This window comes from Zonotrichia albicollis, chromosome 5, assembly GCF_047830755.1.
Source record: "Zonotrichia albicollis isolate bZonAlb1 chromosome 5, bZonAlb1.hap1, whole genome shotgun sequence".
In the NCBI taxonomy this organism is placed as follows: domain Eukaryota; kingdom Metazoa; phylum Chordata; class Aves; order Passeriformes; family Passerellidae; genus Zonotrichia; species Zonotrichia albicollis.
In genome coordinates, this window is record NC_133823.1 from 40,276,845 (window position 1) to 40,295,024 (window position 18,180).

The following is an 18,180-nucleotide window of genomic DNA, read 5'->3' on the forward strand; positions in this document are numbered from 1 at the left end:
TTTGGTGTTACTGTCATGTGGTTTTTTTTCTTTTCCCCAAGAGTTCCCAATATATTTCTGCACAAAAGATTAAAGTATTTCTTATCAGCTCATTTGAAGTGGAATATAGCTGAGAACAAAATCAGGACTTGCTGGCAGCGGCTTCTGCCAAAACCGCAACTAGCCCATTGGAGTGAGGTTGAGAGGCTGCTGTCCAAGGGTTAAATGGGATTGGGCAATGCTGCTCTGATGTTTCTAGCTGAGCAGGAATCTCTCAAAAAACCCTGAGCTCAAACCTGTTTGTTGCAAGAGTTACCTTGGAGCTGTCAGTAGTAACAGCTGCTTCTGATAAAACCTTCCTGCTTGATCTGTTGGTGTTTCTTTAGGGAGGGTGGGGAGGGTGTCTATGCTCAGCTACCTTTACCAAGACTCTTCTGAGTTAAAAAATCCTAAAAGTCTGATTTCTACCTCACAGGAGCTATTGTTGCACTGAGTTAATGCTGGATGGAAAACCTCTTGGCATCCAGAATATTTGATGGCAATGAGCAGTGGGGCTGATGAGAACACGGAGTTTTTCCATTGTTGGACAGCTGTGTGTGTGCTGGCAGTGATAGGAGCACATGTTAAACTGCACACTGATCACAAAAGCAAGTTGAGGCTTTCTAGAGTACTGTGCTTCCCCTGATCCCTTGGTAATTCCTGTTACTTCATGACTACTTTCCTGTTTTTTAAGTGACAGAAAAGTGGTAGTACAGAGGAAATGGTGAAATTGGCCATTTACAATGAGTGCATGAAGCGCCAAGGAAAGCAGTTTTCCATTAACTTTCAACTGCACTGAGCTCTGAAATTTGCACTACTGCATTTGAGTTGATCTTTTAACTTCCACTAGTATTAATTCTGAATTTATTGTCCCTTCAGTAAGAGATATGTTCACAGATGCTTTAAATATGTGGTTAGCACGTCTGCGATAAGTCAGGTTGGGGATGCCTCTCTTGCAGCTCTCTCCTCTCTTTCCTAGCCCTTGTGTATGCTTGGGCTTCTTTGGAAAGCCAGTAAAAAAAATTACTATGGGTCTAGTTTTACAGGTCTGTTGGTGTTGAAAGTGTTTTGGGTACGTCCCCATGCAGTGGTTCACAGTGGGAAGGGGTGGAAGTGAAGAACTGCCAGTGCTGGGGTGGGGTGGGAATGTGTTCCTGAGAGGTCTGCAGCTGTGGCTGGGAGCCAGCTGCTCCCTTGGGAGGCAAAAACCCCTCAGTACATCACCGGCTGCTGAGGCTGGATGGCAGCTCCTGCCTGAGCCTCTGCTTCCTGCCTCCTGAGAGGGTTCAGCCCCTTCCCCTGCCCCAGGGCTGCCCCGAGGCTGTGTGAGCCCTGCAGCTGGGCTGTTCTAACTCCAGCTCACTGCTGGCTATAAACTCCTACATCTTTGGGAGTGCAGGGTGATTGTTTTAGCAGTGTGGTACTAGCTTGGTTTTAAATCTGGTTTCAGATTTGTCTGTCTAAGGCAGACTTAGCTGTCAAACGAAAGGGTAATGTGTAATTAGAATGGCTTTGTAACTGTTCAAAGTGTGAATTGATAGATATTTAATCTTCTCATTTTAGTGCATAAACTGCTACATTCAGAACTACTACATAAGCTGTTTAAAAAAAGATGGTAAAATATTTCATTATGAATATCGATTTTTATTTTTCTAGTTTAATAAATTAATCCAAATTAAGCATCTCAGTAATTTTCTGTAGATTCTGATATGGAAATGGTCTTCAAATTTGTATCTGTGAAATAGGGTACTATAGAGATGAAAAAAGCTCAGTTATACTGTTGTGCTTTTCTTGGTGTGGTCCTGGGAGTGCTGCTATTTACTGGTCAGACTTTACTTGGGAATGTTGTGGTGCCATCTTTAATAAGTTTCCTTAATCAAGGAAAAGGCCATTTGACAGGGTATAGAGCCTTGACAGTGGGTAGCACTAATTGTGGATGTGACACAGGAAACAACATGAGGAATATGCTAGAAATGGTGTGACTGAGCAGGCTTCAGCATTTCTAGGTGGAAATAGAAATTAACCATTAGTGTATGATCTGTTGTAACTGGCATTTCCTGACATGTGCATGACTATAAGAGTCAAGATGCTAGTTTCCTTGGGAACTTAGCAGTTTAAAATGGGCTTTTTTTTCCATTTCAGAATACATGAGCACATCTATCAGAAATGTTTGTCCTGGCCTTTGTGGAAGTTGAGCAGAAAATGTTTATATTTATCAAATGAGAAGTGCATATCTAGGTTAAGGGGCAGAAGTACACATTGCATCACTAGACCCCAAGAGTTTTGGAACAGTCACATCTTTTGACCTACATGTCCTGTTGTTTAGAGCAGCTGTCTCTGAGGAAAACTTTTAGTTTTGATTTTCCAGAACTTCACATCAAACTTGGCCAGTTTTCTTTAGAATTTTCATACCAGGTATATCTGGCTTCCCAAAACATGGACATAACGTTTTACGAGAGAGAATAAGGATATGTAATTGAGATAAATTTTGTGCCTACTTAAAAAAAAAAAAAAGAAAAATCAGTTAGAAGTCAAAATATAATATCCTGATTTTGAGGCATGCAAATATTTTCTGTTTTGTAACAGAGAGTATTTGAGTAATACAGTGGTTTCCCCCTGCAGAGAAGACCTAGGCTCTGGAAGCCTGTGTCTGATGAGTAGCAGTTGGAAAGCAAGGAAGTTTCAGGTGATTCTCAATGTCTCTATAAAACTAGTATGAATGAACAAGAATGTTTTGGCAACAGATTGAAAATTTGTGAGCTCTAACATCCAGAAAAACATTTTAATCCATTAATTACTCTGAAACTAGGCTCTGATGGAAATAACCTTTTAGAAGATGCGTCACTTAAGCAAATTAAATGGTACACCTGGGTGTTCAGAATGGGTTACAGCTGAAGGGAATTGGGACTCCTGTCCTATAGCTACTCCTTGATTGAGACAAACTTGATGTTTCAGGCAACCAGTGCTGCTTTCCACAAAGATCCTGATTTTCATGATTACCTTGTTATTTCTTGTAATTTTTTTTTTCAAGAAGCTGAAAAATTAATGACAGAAGCAAAATAGAGGTATCTATTGCAAAATTTAAGGGAGCAGTTAGTAGAAGAAAGAAAGCAACTTGTTTCAATCTTGTTTCCTTCTTGATTTGTACTACCTTTTCACATGAAATTCTAAACAGTCTTAAAAATTAAATTAATAGTGCATATTATGCTCCAGCATAGGCTCTTATTACAACATTTTGAATAACTTTATAATGGTAATAATAGTTTTATAGATGTGAGAAAAATAGTGACAGTATAACTCGTCAGAGTTATAAAGTATCTGATGACTACTGTGTCATTCAGATGAGTTGGACTGAGACAAAAGGCTTTAACAAAATAGTGAGAAATAAGTGATCACTTAGATGAGGTAAACTTAGTTTTTATGAGATTGGAGTTTCTACAGGGAAGGAAGGAGTCGTTCTGTGTGAGAAGCAAGAACTGATGTTAGCATTCAGAGACTTTAAAGTAGCTGTAAAGTAGCAAAACAGGCTGTTATAGAGAAGTAAAATTAAATAGCCCATATTATTATATCTGGACCTATCTTTGCAAGGCTATTGCTATTGCAGGTGGGCACAACTTCTAAATTGGAAAACAAAGATCCCTGCAAGCCTAAGAGCCTGTGTAAAGCTTGCAAAAACATAAAGAGCCTGCAAGTAAATGTGTTAAATACATGGTGACTCACAGAAATCCTGCTTGGCTGGTTCTCTGCTTTAGTTTTTTCTGCTTTAGTGTTTCATACACTAAACATCAGGGAAAAAACATCTGATTCTCCATAGATGCACCTAGTAGATAAAAGAAGTAAAATATTAGAAATTGCAGTAAATCTCCCTCTATCAGCTAATCATGTAAATGCCGCATTCTGAGTCTTAATTCTGCTTGAAGTACGTCAAGGTGAAAACTGATGGCATATTTCATGTGGTAAGAAGACAGTGCCTAACACAAATGAAGCCAAGAGTAAATGAGAAGTATTAATTTCACTGTATATTTGTTGATTTGAGAGGGTTCATGACATTTATATTTTATCACAGTAATAGTCTGCTCCTTTCAAAAATGTGCATGGAGCAGAGAGCGTACATCCTGTTTAGTGTGCTGCTTCCTGGGCTCATGTCTTTAGCTTGCTTTTGCATTGGGGGATGCAGAGGAACTGACACTGCAAGGGGGCGTTAAATGAGGTATGGAGTAGGGGAGTTTATAAGAAATCAATTTCTAAAACTGCTAATATCTAATGAGAAGTCTTAGAGGACTGGATTTTGCTAGGAAAGAAGGAACAGGGACAGATAGAAATGCTGTGGTGTAAGGACCAAAATCCTTAAGTCAAATGTCATACTGCAAAGCGGATATGAATGGCCCTTTTGTTGTCCCTTCCTAATTACCTCCGGGCTGTAGCTGATGACACATGAGTGACTGGAGTTTATGCAAAGATGTGACTCAGTTTCTACACTACAGCCAATGATGGGGATCATGTTTTTATTACTGGAGCAGCACAAGAATGGAGTAGACATAAATTTCTAATGCTTCATACCCAAGAGGAATATCTCCTTGGATGAGAAAGACATCCTGTTGACAACTGAGACTGTACCAGTATTAAAAAATATTTAAATTATGAAGTTTTTTTCCATACAACCTCAGCACATCTCTAGTAGGGTGTAACCATACACATTACAGAAGTGCTTGCAAATCTACTAATTTATTAAGTTTTTTAAATGCTCAGCATTTCTCTCTAAGTTTAATTTTAGGAGTAAGTGCTTGTGGTTTCGTTTGACAGTAAATGGCTTACAAAAACCAGACTCTTCTTTCCAAGAATAGAATTAATTTGGCCCTGTGTATGATAGCAAAACATATTTAAGTGCTTCCGTTCTTTGCATTGATGAATTTGCTTTATGCACTCTGAACAAATTTTATTTAGTCTGTTATAATAAAATGCTTTTTGAAAAGAGCATTGTGATGCTTTTATATTTAATACTTAATTTTCTACTCCTTTAAGTTCTGCCTCTTGAAATTAGTTGTTTGTGAAGTGTATTGCTGATGGAAACCAGAAGGCTGATTACAGCCTGGCCAGTCAGAGGTGTTCCCACCTGCCAGTTACACCAGTGAGAGGTTGAGTTGCTGCAATTTTCCTGTGACCTGGATCTGCCTGTCCTGTCTGCTCACTGCAGGGGGCTTGGTACTGGCATTGTCAGAGCCCTTCTCCACCTTCCCTGGGCAGGGACCACCCTGCATCCCAGCACTGAGATGAACATTCCAGCGTGGCTGCTCCATTTGTGCCATGGGAAAATTGCCACAACACAGGCCTGATTCCCTGGGGTATTTCATGGCCTCAAAGTGAGTTGTGTCTCTTTCTTCACAATGTACCAGTGCTTTGCAGTTTTTGGTTGCAGTGATCTATAATGCTTCTTCTGAATCTGCTACTGGGGTAGACTAGGCAACTGTGGCAGGTGCCTTATCACATAGATATCAGTGTGATATAGCTGGTTGAAACTGAAAAAGCAACAATTACTGTATTTTGGTATGCAAATGGGAACTTTTCATTATTGGTTCTTGTGAATTTTTCTTTCTTTAATACAGCTCCAAAAGAGCTCCAAACATATTTTATTTCCCAAAGGAATGTGCTAGTTTAAAATATGAACTGTGATGTTTGGATAATTACTACCAGATTGGGCAATGTTAGCTTATTTGGACACACATACTCGAAACCTGGTTTCTGTTGTGATTTGCTTTTTTATATTGAGTAACTGTTGATGGATTTGCAGCTCTTAACATGGAGAAAAAACAGAAAAGGTGATTAGGACTTTTTGACTAGGCACCGCCTATCTGTGGCTCTCAAAGCCTTGATTTGCAGGCAGAGCATGGAGCTCCCACACCAGCATCACCCCACCCAGCCAGGAGCAGGAGTGTGCTGGGAAACCTGGAATGGTTACTCTGGCTAGTTGCACATCCTGTCAAGGAAATACAGAGTTGCCAGTTTGCTGTAAAACTTCATGCTCTTATATTTGTTGTCTGCAAAGTTGCTGTGGCATACTCGAGGAATGCCCACCTATTCTAGCTTGAGAACTACTCAGAACCTGATGTCTTGGAGGTAACTTGGGTCTGTCTTATGTGAAGATTTGGTATAGGTATGTAGGCAGGAAGGCTGTTTGTGTGCTTGATACAAATATCCTTCTTGCTCATTCATTCTGGAATGTGGACTTTTGTAGAGCTTCCCGCTTTCAAAGCAGAGCAATGGAAACTGTTCAGACAGTGATATGTCCTCACCCGTGTTTGTATCTAAAATGACCCTAGGCTGGTCTGTTTGAATCTCAAGCTGTAGCAAAAACAGCTAGTTGCCAGGAAAAATACTCTTAAGCCTGTAATTGGGCTGCATAACTGCCAACAAAACAAACATGAATGACAAACTGCATAATTTATTCCATTCCTGACTTGGTAGTTTTTGTCATCTTGAAGCTGTGGTGTTCTTTAACCTTCTGCCTTGGGCCTCACCTTCTCAAGTGTCTTTGCTGTGGGGCATATGTCTACCTGAACTTGTCAAATTTTTAAAATGTGAAGGATTTTTTAACTGGCTAATTTTCCTCAGAGCAAGAAGTGTCCAGGTCTCTCTCGTTATGCTGGGAATTTTTTTGTAGCATTCAGTGGCAGAGGTGCACTGCTCTAGTATTGCCTGTGGCAAATCTTTTATCCCTAAACTCTGTTCTTGTTCTTTTCTGAAGCTTCCATGTTTATGGCAGGGGAATATTTTGGTTTAAATGTAACCTACAATAGGTTATTTGTAAAAAAGAAAAAAATAGGTCCCAAATAATCTACCTGATCTTTATATAAATTCATAAATTGTACCAGAAGAAATTGTAAAGGGGTATGAAGATCCTTCATGAGTCTCTGACAACCAAATGTGAATGATCCTTATTGCTGGATTTATCTGGATAACAATGCCAAAATTGCTCAATCCTGTATGCTCCATCTTGGTTCTGCTCTCCCAATTTCTGGTACTGATTTTTCAACTAGAATCTTGTTAAGCATAAACAAGAAGGTTGCTGGATATTCCAGCCCAAAGCATATGCATACCTGTCTTTGAATACTGAAGAGAAGCTCTTTCTGGATTATACAAGTGCTTTTGGTATTTTGCTGCATATAGATTTCAGATTTTGGAAACTGTAACATTTTCTTGGGGAAGCCCCCATACCTGCAGCTTCAGTACTCTCAGAACTTAGATAAAAGTGTACTAAGTTCTGCTAGTCAGTCTGACTACTTTAGGTGGCTGCTTATCCATATGAGCAACTTGGTCTTCTTGTTTTAGGCTGGCAGTTTTTTTCTGAAGGTGTTCGTGAGCAGGAGGTGATGATACAAATCTATCTGGATTACTTGGATTTGTTAAACTATGAATGGGCAAGCTGGACTGAGGCAACAGGTTAAACAACACCAATAAAAAGCAACAGGGCTTAGGAGCAGCAAGAACCATGAAGATTACACAGGCAGTGTTATTTGATTTTGTTTTGCATTTTTAGTCTTAGCCTCTCGTATAGGCTGATTGTACATGCCCTTGTTGCATCAAATTTCTTTAACTGAAAACAAATACAAAATGTGTAGACCACGAAGAAGTCCATTTGGAAACACTAAACAAAAAGGTTAACTTGTCCAAAGGGGCTGCAGCATGGTACAGCCACTAGGGAGAATTTGAGATCATCTACTGACAAAGGCTGGAAAAAAGCAGGTTGTGTCCCAGTGTGCAAGGATGCAGCTCAGATAACTCACTGAAGCATTGCCATTTTTATCATCAGATGCTGTGTCCATAGTGGGAGCACTCGTGCTGAACTGGAGTGAGATGACTCATCTCTCCCTTCTGAGCAGAGGAAGCAGGGAAGAGCAGGGCAAGTCCTTTCAATAACTGAGCTCTCTGCTCTCCTGAGAATTTACTGTGGAGGTGAGGCGTGGTTGTCAATCTTAGCCCACCGACACTGTAAAAAGCCTCTAAGTGCTTAATATAAAACTGCAACACAGCTGCTTAATAGCCCTACCAAAGCCTAAAGTGTCCAAAGAATTGTTAAGACAGCTTAAATTGAGTGATTAAAGCGGAATATTTCTCATACAATGTCAAAAATACAAATATTTCTAGTAAAGGGCTGGCAGTTTCTTCTAACTAGCCTTTACAGCTGCATAATAATTTCCTAAGACTTGCAAATGAGTGCATAGCATAAAAATTACTCATTTTGATTAGTCTTTTGTCAGACCTTAATATATGACTGGGTTTTGGGTGCTTATTCTTTCTAGTTTTTCTTAAGAACAGAGTATTTTACTGCCTTATTTGTTCTGCAGGCATGCAGTGAGTATTCCCTGCCTCCAGGACGGGGTGCTCTTAAGATGCAAGCCTGTGGTCAGGCTGCAGTGAGAGTGACCAAGAGCAAAGGGGGAGTTTGCTGTAAAGATGAGGTTTTCCCTGGGGAGAACCAGCTGTAGGTATGGCTCGACCAGTCTGCAAATTCATTTGCTGTGCTCAGTTGTGGACAAGTGTGAGGATTTTTGGGCCAGTGTTTTTTTTTTTTTCCTTTTCTCTCATGTATCCTCGCTAAAGGAAAAGCATGCGAAATTTAAAGCTATTTGCATGCATCGGGACTATTGAACATAAGCCTGGGCATTGACAGCAGCAAAGCTGCTGTGTCTGTGGCTCTCCCATTCAGTTTAGGCCTCCTACGGTTTATTTTTGCATCAACAAATTAAGTGTGAAAGCAGCGTACAGCAAGCCCGAAACAGCTAAAAATAAGCTCGGTTATGTGCAGAGAAGGGCAGCGTTCCCTCGGTGATCCCGGCTGCCGTCGGAGCAAGTGGAGATCGATCGATCTAATGTCTGGGCTCGCCTTGCATAAAAGAAGGGCTGTGGCTTTAAGTAATCGCTGGCTGCTTGTGCCAATTGCAGGAGCTGCAGTATCTGCCGCTGTCGGAGCGCTGGGCGCGGACGCAGGATAACCTGCGGAGGCAAGGTCCAGCCTTGCCGCCCGGCCCCGGCCGGACCTGCCCGCCTCGGCGGTGCCGCCGCCGCCCGCGCGTCGCCGATGAGGGCCGGGGGGCCGAGCGGGGGGCTGCCGGCGCTGGAAGATGGGCTGCTCTAGCAGCAAGCTGTGCCTCTATTCTCAGTGCGCTGCAGCAAGGGTAATGAGTGCTTGTTTCGCAGGGAGCCGGCGGTGGAGCGCCCTGCCAGGCGGCCGTGCGGACCTGGGCACCCCGCGCGTGGCGTGGGGCGGTGACCGCGGGCCGTGCCTGCGCCGCCCCCGGGCTGCGGGTCCGCGGCACAGGGCCTGGCCTCCGGGGAAAGCAGGGAGATGGATGGGGGCTTCTGCTGTGCTATGGTCTGTTCACACGTGCTGCGTGATTGTCTCCCTATGAGAAACACCATCTATCTTAACATTAGGAGCTGTGAGCGGCAGGGTGGGTTGTATTCAACTTTGAACAGGGCTGTGCCTTTTCTTCATGGAAGACTAAGCATTTAACAAAGTTGATGGTTTTCTGTTTGAGTAAGCTTAAGATAAATATTTAATGCATGCCTCTTTCACATATACACTATACTTCTGTGCCCTTGACATCTACCACTTGATTTGTTCTGGAGGCTTATGTTGCTACACCCACCATAAAATATATAATTAATTGCTGCAGAGTAGGATTTTAATTGCAGAGATGTCCTGGAAAATGCGGTTCTTTGTTTTAAAGTATAACTTCCTTAACAACAGAAGAACATCTGTTTATATTGTAGCAGCTGAACTGTTATCCTAAATGAGTCATATCTTGGCTTCTTGCTCTTGTTTTTCCTACAGAACACATGAAAGTTAATTACTGGAAGGTACCCTGCTCAGACCACTAGTAACCAAACATTTGGGGTTTTTTGTTCTTTTCTCTGCAGAGGGAAGAAGCACTGAAGCAGCGGAAAGCGTTATCTCAAGAGCTACTTAACCTTCGAGGAGAGCTAGGTAAGAATTTATTTTTGCGTTTATCATGAAGCAGAAATGCAGCAGATCTGCAGAAGGCAGATGCCCTGGTACTGTAATGGCAGTCATTTAATTCCCTGACTGGATTCCGCTCAGATGCTTTCAGTGCTGCGCAGCCCTGACAGCGTGACCCCAGGTTCACCGAATTCCTGGCACTGATCTCACTGCGCCTTGCAGGGCCTCCTTACAAAACATGTGTCTGATGACCACAGCACTCACTTCCAAAAAATGGGAGGATGGCTGACAGCATATATACTTCTGTTTGATCCCTAACTAATTTGTATGCTGTCTTCTAGAGATTTGCTAGCAAAAAAATCATAAACCTGTGAAACATACTGTGCAAAATCTGCATTTTTGCCTTAGTGACCTGTAGGTGAATGAGCATAAAATTAACAGAAGGAAATGCTTTCAGGCTGATGAGATTAAATCTTTGAACTCATCCTAGTGGATGGCTATAACATGAAATTGAGCTATTATGTGCAGGGACTGGTTTTGCCAACTTTGAAGCTTGATTTAAATGCATTAAGAGGTAGCTCCATGTAACGTATTTGAACTTAGCAGATGTTACAGGCGGTCTCAGTAGGGGCTGGCTTTGAAAGAGCCTGGCCTTCCCCTGCCTTTGCAACCCTCTGTTCTCCTTGTAGCAGCATTGCTGCAGGGGCAGCCATGGCCCCCCCAATGCAGTGAGCTGCCTGGGGACCTAAGGCAGCTGAGACTATTGCCTGGTAGTGCTGTTTTGCCAAAGCTGCCTGCCCTGACTTCAGTATGTGACTGAAGGAATGCTGGGACTGGAGCAGAGAAAAGGGAAGGAGTAGCAGGGTGCAGGGTTGTGTCCCCCATCAGCTGCAACTGATGTTTCTATTACCCTAAAGTGACAACAGGACTAGAGTTTTAATGTGGAAAAGGCCTTCTTGGATCACTAAAAAGTTGTGTTATAAACTTTATAAACCAGATTTCTTTCTATTTATGTACTTGATGTGATTCTCTGAGCAACCCTATTTGTTTACCTCAAGGAAATTACTTCAGAAGGATTGCTATCAGAGTAAAAAAGTCTCTTTCCTTCTCTAGGCTTGCATCTTCGACATTATTTTTCCTTTATCAACCTATGTACTATGTTTATCACTTACCTAGAAAGGGAAAATTCTGCTTAGATGGGTAGACCAAAAAGCTGGCCAACACTTTTGCCATTACCACATTTGAGGGTTTTGGTGGAGTTCGGGTTTTTTTTGAATGCTTAGCTCTTTGTAAGGATGCCTCATGCTTAAATGAGCTTTCCATAAACTTATCTTCCTGCTTTGATCAGCAGCATGATGAGCTCATAAATGAGACTCCCATTGCAAGCATGTGCCGTTCAGTGGGTTGATAACTTGAAAAAACTTCAAATGCAACTGTGCCTGATGGATCTGTGACACCCGAGTGCCCAGAGCTCTCAGCCAGGGATGCTGGCTGATGTGCTGCTGGATGCCATTGACACCTGTTCCCCTCACAGAGCTGACCTTCCTGGGTCAGTTCTGCAGGAGCATCTGAATGGCAGCCTGGGGCTCACTTCCTTTGTAAGGTTTCCAGACCATGGTTTCATGAAGCATTTATTTATCTTCATGCAGTTCCTTTGTCTTAACCACGTCACATGTCTAGCCTGTCTGTACTGCTCTCCTCAGCATGTAAAGGGAGTGGATTTCATTATAGAAATGAAGAACTATCCAGGTCTTCAATTCTGTCTACCTTCAAAAGGAACTTGGTTTGGGGGTTTTTTTTGAAGTTAAATTAATAATTTGTTGACAAGGTGTGAGAAAAGCATTCTTAAAACAGTAGCTTTATCTGAAAATAATCTGCTTAAATACATACCTGCTAATCAGCTTTCTATTGACACTGTTAAATGGATTCGGCTGAACTTAAGATTTCCATAGACTGTTTTGATGTAAGTACTGTGGATTTTCATTCACAGTACAATCTAAGCATACATTTGCTGGGAAAGATAAGTGCTGTTTGAGTCTTAGTTTGGCCATGTAGATGTTTTGTGGAGTTCCAGTTGCCATTTGTGGAGTTCCAGTTTCCAGTTGGTTTGCAGTCTGGGGACAGACACTCTTGAGAAGAGGAACCGGGTCTGCACAGCCCAGTGGAGCCTGTTCTCTGCATCCTGCTGAGTTTGAGGGTATCCTGACGCTTGTGCAGTTTAGACTTCTCAGTTTCTGACTTTGAAGTTTAACTGTGCATGTTCCCAAGCTCCTTGATTTACCTTGCAAGACCAAATTTACGTGCTGTCAGATGGTCTGTTTTGCAGGGTTATTGTGTATGACCATTTCTACTAAAATACTTTTTTTGTTAAATGGTTTAAATAGGCATTCCTGTCCCAGAATGTGACTGTGCCAGCCAGGTGATGGTTACCAGGCAATGCTTTCTGCTCTCAGTAGCTGGAAACATGCACAAGGATTAGCAATGATAGGTGTTTGGGGATGGGCTTTTCCAAAGGGAGTTCAAAATCAGGAACAGTTGGGTTCTGAACTTGGGCTTCCTTAAAATCTCCAGCTACTGGTTTACTGATATTGGCTTAAATGAAAGCACAGTAGTTCTGGGAGCCTGGAGCAGCTAAGGATGTCCTGCTTGTTAACTGTTTCTCTTATGATGCAAGCTAGTATGTAAACTTCTAATTATTTGTTTAATTATGTAAGTAGAATTTGCAAGGGCTGCATATTTCTTGAGAGGTATGAAACTGTTCCTCTAAATCAATTGCACTCCACATTGTTTCAGAGCCTCCTTGCAGCCATGCTGGATGTGATCCAGCTGAGTCCTGTACAAGATAGCAGGTGCAAAGTTGACTCAGCTGGCGCCAACCTTGGCCCTTTGAACATTTCCATTGCTGAGCCTTTCTGCGTGGCCTGGAGAGGCCTGTGTGTACCCTGGACAGACAGCCAAATGCCAAACCCCTCCCTCTCACCTCCAGCTGCTGCATGGCAATTGCTAAATGTATTTCCTTCAGAATACCTTCGTGTTCTTTTTTATTACTAAATTATCTTCAAGATGCTTTGGAAGTTCAGATAGAAGAGACTGTTGTGTTTTACAGTGAATGTGATTCGGTTTTCAGGTTAAGGTGATAATTAAAAATACTTAATAGGTAGATGCTTCTTTCACTTACTTGAGACAGGGCCTGACTTGCCACACTTCACAGACTTGCCTGTTTGCCTCCTTGAACATTCTGTCACTTGTAGTGTTTGCAGCACATGGGATGTGAATTTACTTCCCAGCAGAGAATTGAGTGCTTCATGTTATTTATTCAATCATACCTGCTTAAATGTTGCTTAAAGCAGGCTTCTTTGGCTACCTGCCTTGTCTAACTTGCCTAAGAACAAAAATATGCAATGTGGTTTAATGTCCTCTATAATTAGTCTTATTATGGAAGTAACACCAGAAAGAGAACGAAGAGAAGCCTGGTCATAAACTTGAAAGCATTTTTGGGAAGAAGAATTTTCAATATTGAGAATCTGCCAATACCATAAATTAATTACTATATAGATATAAATATATATATTGTAAAGAGAAGGAAATGAGCCTGTCTGTAGCAGATTTACTGGTCAAGAGAACATACAGCTTGCAGTGTGAAATACAAGGTTTGAGCAATTAAATGTTAGTGCAGTGTAATATCACATAGTACTAAATACTTGGGCTTTTTTTGTGGTAATTATCCCCATTTCACATCCCCCACATCTATTGAAATGCTCACAGTTTACTGTCCTAGTGAACTGTGGTTTAGAATTTCAGACAGTCTAATGCCTTTTCATAAATCATAACTAGGCCAGTGAGTGACTTGGACAATTTTATGAAGATAACTACTGTTTGCAAACCATTTAATTCAGGGTTCAAAAAACCCATTGTATTTTATCTTAGAGCTATGGTTATGGTAGCTTTAGGAGAATGTAAATTGAAACCTGTTTAAGCTAAGCAGTTTAGCCATAAGGGCTGTACTGGATGATGGTTTTATAATTAGAGCAAGGAAAAAAAGTGAAAGGAGATGCACACTTGTAAGGTCTCTTGGTTACTTTTAGTGAAAATACAGAATAGCATTCTTGGAGATACAAAGACAATTTTCGTAGTCCTCTCCTTCAGCTGCAGCCACTGTTGCTGTGGTTTGGATGTGCTGCTGTTAGCACTGTGCAGGAGTTGCCATGTTCCTGATTCTCCATGCTGCTCTTGCAAACATTTGTTTTATGATTTTGGCATTTAAAAAGCTTTGTAGTGAAATATCCAAGATGCAAGTGGCTGATGTTAACTATTACAAATAAAGGGTTATTTTATATGTCAAAACCAGCATTTCTGCTCTGAAAATGTGCTGTTACCAAATCTCAGAAACTTTTCATGATTTCTAAAGGTCATGGTTGATTGGAAAAGAATGAGACTGTTAATTTATAATTAGAGGTGTTAAGAAGCCTAAAACCACAGATTAATCTTGCTCCCTGCTGTACTGATACAGGGAGAGACAGTTGTGTGATTGGGAAGAGAGGTTGGGACAACCAAGTGGAGGAAAAATATTAATATTTGGAGGGGAAAAAATGAATTAATGGCTATGCTATATGAATAAAGAAGTAAAAAGATTGCTTCTGGCTGCCAAGTATAGCATTCCATATACACTATCCTTAAAGCTGTTTAGTGTTGCAGGTAAAATGGAGCAAACTTCACAGACAGACAAATAGTGCATCTATTAATCTCTCTGGCTTGATTTTTCCCTGAAATGCAGTTGGACCATTTGTTTCCTGTTTTTTTTTTTTTTTTTTTTTTTGGCTCAAGGTTTGTGTTCTAAAGATGTGGAGTTGTAGAGAAAAGCACTTCAAGAAGGGAAAGGAAACACAGTATTACTGTACAAAAACTACGAAGGATGCACCTCAGGTATCTCTGAAGTGGACGAGAAGTTGAAATAGATTTGTGTGTTTGCTACTGGAAAAACACATGTTCTAGTTACCAGTTTTTCTTCCAAGTTTAGCATGAGTTCAGTGAGATTACTCTTCAGTTGAGCAGCAATCAGCTTTGGTTAGCCAGTGGCTACATGGCCAAATTAAGGAATTTGGGACAAATCATGAAAAAGGCAATTTTCTTAAAAAAAAAGCAGAGCAGTCATAAAATAAATGATTCAGTCTGCAGAGGGACAGGACTGTGCAAAATACTTGCTGCACCCATTTCAATCTCAAGTATTTAGATAAGCTTTGGTTTATGGGACATCTCATAATTTCAAATTAACAATTCTTTAGTTGGTGTTTTTCCTGAAATCAAGAAAAACCACGATCAGTTTCTTGCACCACCATGATACTGGGAGCTCCCAGGTTGTGTTGGAGTTCTGCTTCTTGTTTGGATGGCAGGGATATAAGTCAGGCTTGTGATGTGCAAGGAAGCGTTGCAGCCTCCAGCTTTGTGGAGGCCAGAGCTACCTTTATGGTGACAACTTTGAACTGCTAGTGCAAGTTTCAAAAGTCTTTTGTTTGCCTTTGTAACATTAGTCCTCTCATAAATCTGAATTGCAAACTGCCTGAAGGGGAACTGATGTGTCTGTTTTCTTTGACAAAGGCGTGGTTTGCTATTTGCTTTTTTTCTGAAGTGCTTTGCATCATCTGAAGCTCTGCGTGCTGACATTTAAAGATAAGGCAACGATAGGCAGCAAATTCCTCTGGCTAACTGGAGGCAAATGAATAGCTCTGGCCTTGCAAATAAAGAATTTGATGCTTCTTCCTCTGTTGGTTATAAATGAAGTGGGTCATTTGAAGCATTTTGCTGCAGTTACCCCAGCTGAGCCATGCAAGTTGCCTGCCTCTCAGCTATGCCCTTACCCTGCTGTAGAAGGTCAGCTCCATCTGCACGTGGTTGGCTGTGTAACACCTCCATTTGGCTTGCTGCCTGGTTCTTGGCATTGTCATACTGTGTCCCCTAACAATGGTGTTACCTCTTCTCCAAAAATGTGGCAATGCAGAGTATATATATTGAGTAACTTGGTGCCACTGCAATGTGGTAGTAGTGTGAAAGCTAATTTATTTTTTTTCCCTTTCCCTAAGGGAGCAGTTGTAAGAGAAGTTTCTGAAACAAATAAAGATAGGGGAGGAAAACCTTCTTTTGATGCTGCTGCAGAAGGTAGCAAAAACTGTGAAATCTGCTTGAGTTGCAGAGAATGTTGTGGTAGGTCTCAGTTGAGCCTCTGTTGCATCGTTGCCAGTCAGAGAATGAAGAGCTTGGCCTAAATCTGTCCAGATCAGCACATCCTTTGCACAGAGCCAGCATAGCTAAGCTTGCTGTTAAGCCTGATTCAGGTAGACACACATGTAGATTGATTTCCATGCAGTACAGCTCACTCTCTTAACACTTTCTAGTTCCACTGCAGGTTCCAAGTGATGGCAGCAGGTCCAAGATTATTTTCAGTTCCCTTAAAAGAGTATCATCCATCAGGTTACTCACATGCTTTTAATGAGCTGTAGCAAAGGACAGTAAGACACGTGTAACTTGAGGCACTCCGCTGGGGCAGGCTGCTTTCCCCTCAGCTGACCCATTACTACTTTGGGAATCAGTCCCTGAGGATACTGTAATTTATTTATCTTAAGATTCAAACACTCTTGTGATGAGAATTTCCTGTACTGCCTGAACAGAAATCCTTGCCTCTTCCCATGCTTTTACATAGAGTTTATATTTACACTGTTTGGGCAGCGTGCCAGTCTGCTGTGAAGTGCATGCATGCATGATTTCTGCCTTTGAGGATCAAGTTAACATTTTAGTTGATTTTTCTCCTAAACAGCTACTCATCTGACTAATTTATTTTAAACCATAGCACTATAGAGTCTGTACAGAACCAGTTTTGCACAAAGTCAGTGACCACACACTTGGGTTAGAGATGCTGTTTCACCTTGCTTCCAGGCTTTGGGTGCAGCTGGAACTGCATCAGGCATTTGCTGCAGTCATATAAACAGTAGGAGGATGACTCCTCCCATTCAGGCCTGGCTGGCTGGACTTGGGCATCTATATTTCAAACTCAAAAATCCAAGTTGCTAACTTCTGTTTTGCCTTTCAAGCAGCTGCAAATATGGGGAGACAAACTTAGGCAGCCTTCTTAGCAGACCTGTGTTAATGCAGATGTAAAGAGAGTTGCAGAGCATTTATCATTTCTTAATACTCTGCACTTTTTGCCTAAAACCATTTTCTGTCTTGCATATTTAAATATCTCATGCATAAACACATGAGGGTACCTTTCAGATTGGCAGATCTGTATCAGGTCCATGTCAAGCTAGAATTGTTTCTTTGCTGTATGTCTGAGTATGGGTGTCATTAAACATACAGTTTTCAGGAAATTAGGACTTTCAAATTTAGCTAAGTGGTTTCTATGTCAAAAAGTGAAGTACTCCGACAAATATTCTACTGAATGGGATCAAATAAGGTAAAGTAGCAAATACAATTAATTGTTTTATTGGAGCTCTTCAGTGTCTCTCATGAGACATTCCTCCTTCTATGTCGTGTCAATCTGCCACACTTGTGCTTTTTATGTGGGCTCCTGGCTTAGCTGGGTTCAATTCATTCTCAGCCTAAGAAACATGGAATTTCATATTTTTGTGAAGATCTGTTCATGTGTCCTTGAAGGCACACATTTAATGGATAAATCATAATTGTCTTTGTATATAACCATGTTACTGTGTAATGTGTTCACTGTTTTTAATACCTGTAAATGAAGATGTGACTTTTGTATTGAACTTGATCCAATTCCTTTCTTTTTCTTTTCTTTTTTTCTTTTGACATCTTCAGTAACCACTTCTGCCGCTTGTGAGAAATTGGAAAGAGACAGGAATGAACTGCAAATTGCTTATGAAGGGTATTTGCAGAAGTTAAACCAGAAACATAATGATGACTTAGCTGAGGTGGAGGAGAAGCTTAAACAGTTTTACACTGCAGAATGTGAGAAACTCCGAAGTATCTGCATTGAGGAAGCTGAAAAGTATAAAGCCCAACTCCAGGAGCAGGTTTGTAACACCCAAAGTAGAAAAGTTCTCTAGCAACTGCTTTCTGGTACAAATGAGCCTTCAGAGAATCCTGGGATTTGCTAATAACAGTTATTTAATGTGAAATTCCACTTCATTGCAGCAATAAAAAATACTACCACACTAAGCTGTACAGATCTTGGGCTTATGTTTAAATGTGGTGGA

At 41.2% G+C, this 18,180-nt stretch overlaps 1 protein-coding gene across 7 annotated transcripts in view; it reads left to right on the forward strand.

Moving 5' to 3' along the window:
• MTUS1 (microtubule associated scaffold protein 1) overlaps positions 1–18,180 on the forward strand; it is a 116,776-nt gene that overhangs the window by 91,498 nt on the left and 7,098 nt on the right. For 6 of the 7 annotated variants that reach the window (XM_074541438.1, XM_074541437.1, XM_074541439.1 and 3 more), the window contains 2 exons: positions 9,937–10,003; positions 17,783–17,997. In XM_074541438.1, the coding sequence (XP_074397539.1) occupies positions 9,937–10,003; positions 17,783–17,997 (282 nt within the window). Of the gene's footprint in view, positions 1–8,951; positions 9,192–9,936; positions 10,004–17,782; positions 17,998–18,180 lie in introns of those variants that run through there. The other variant, XM_074541440.1, reaches the window with a different exon arrangement.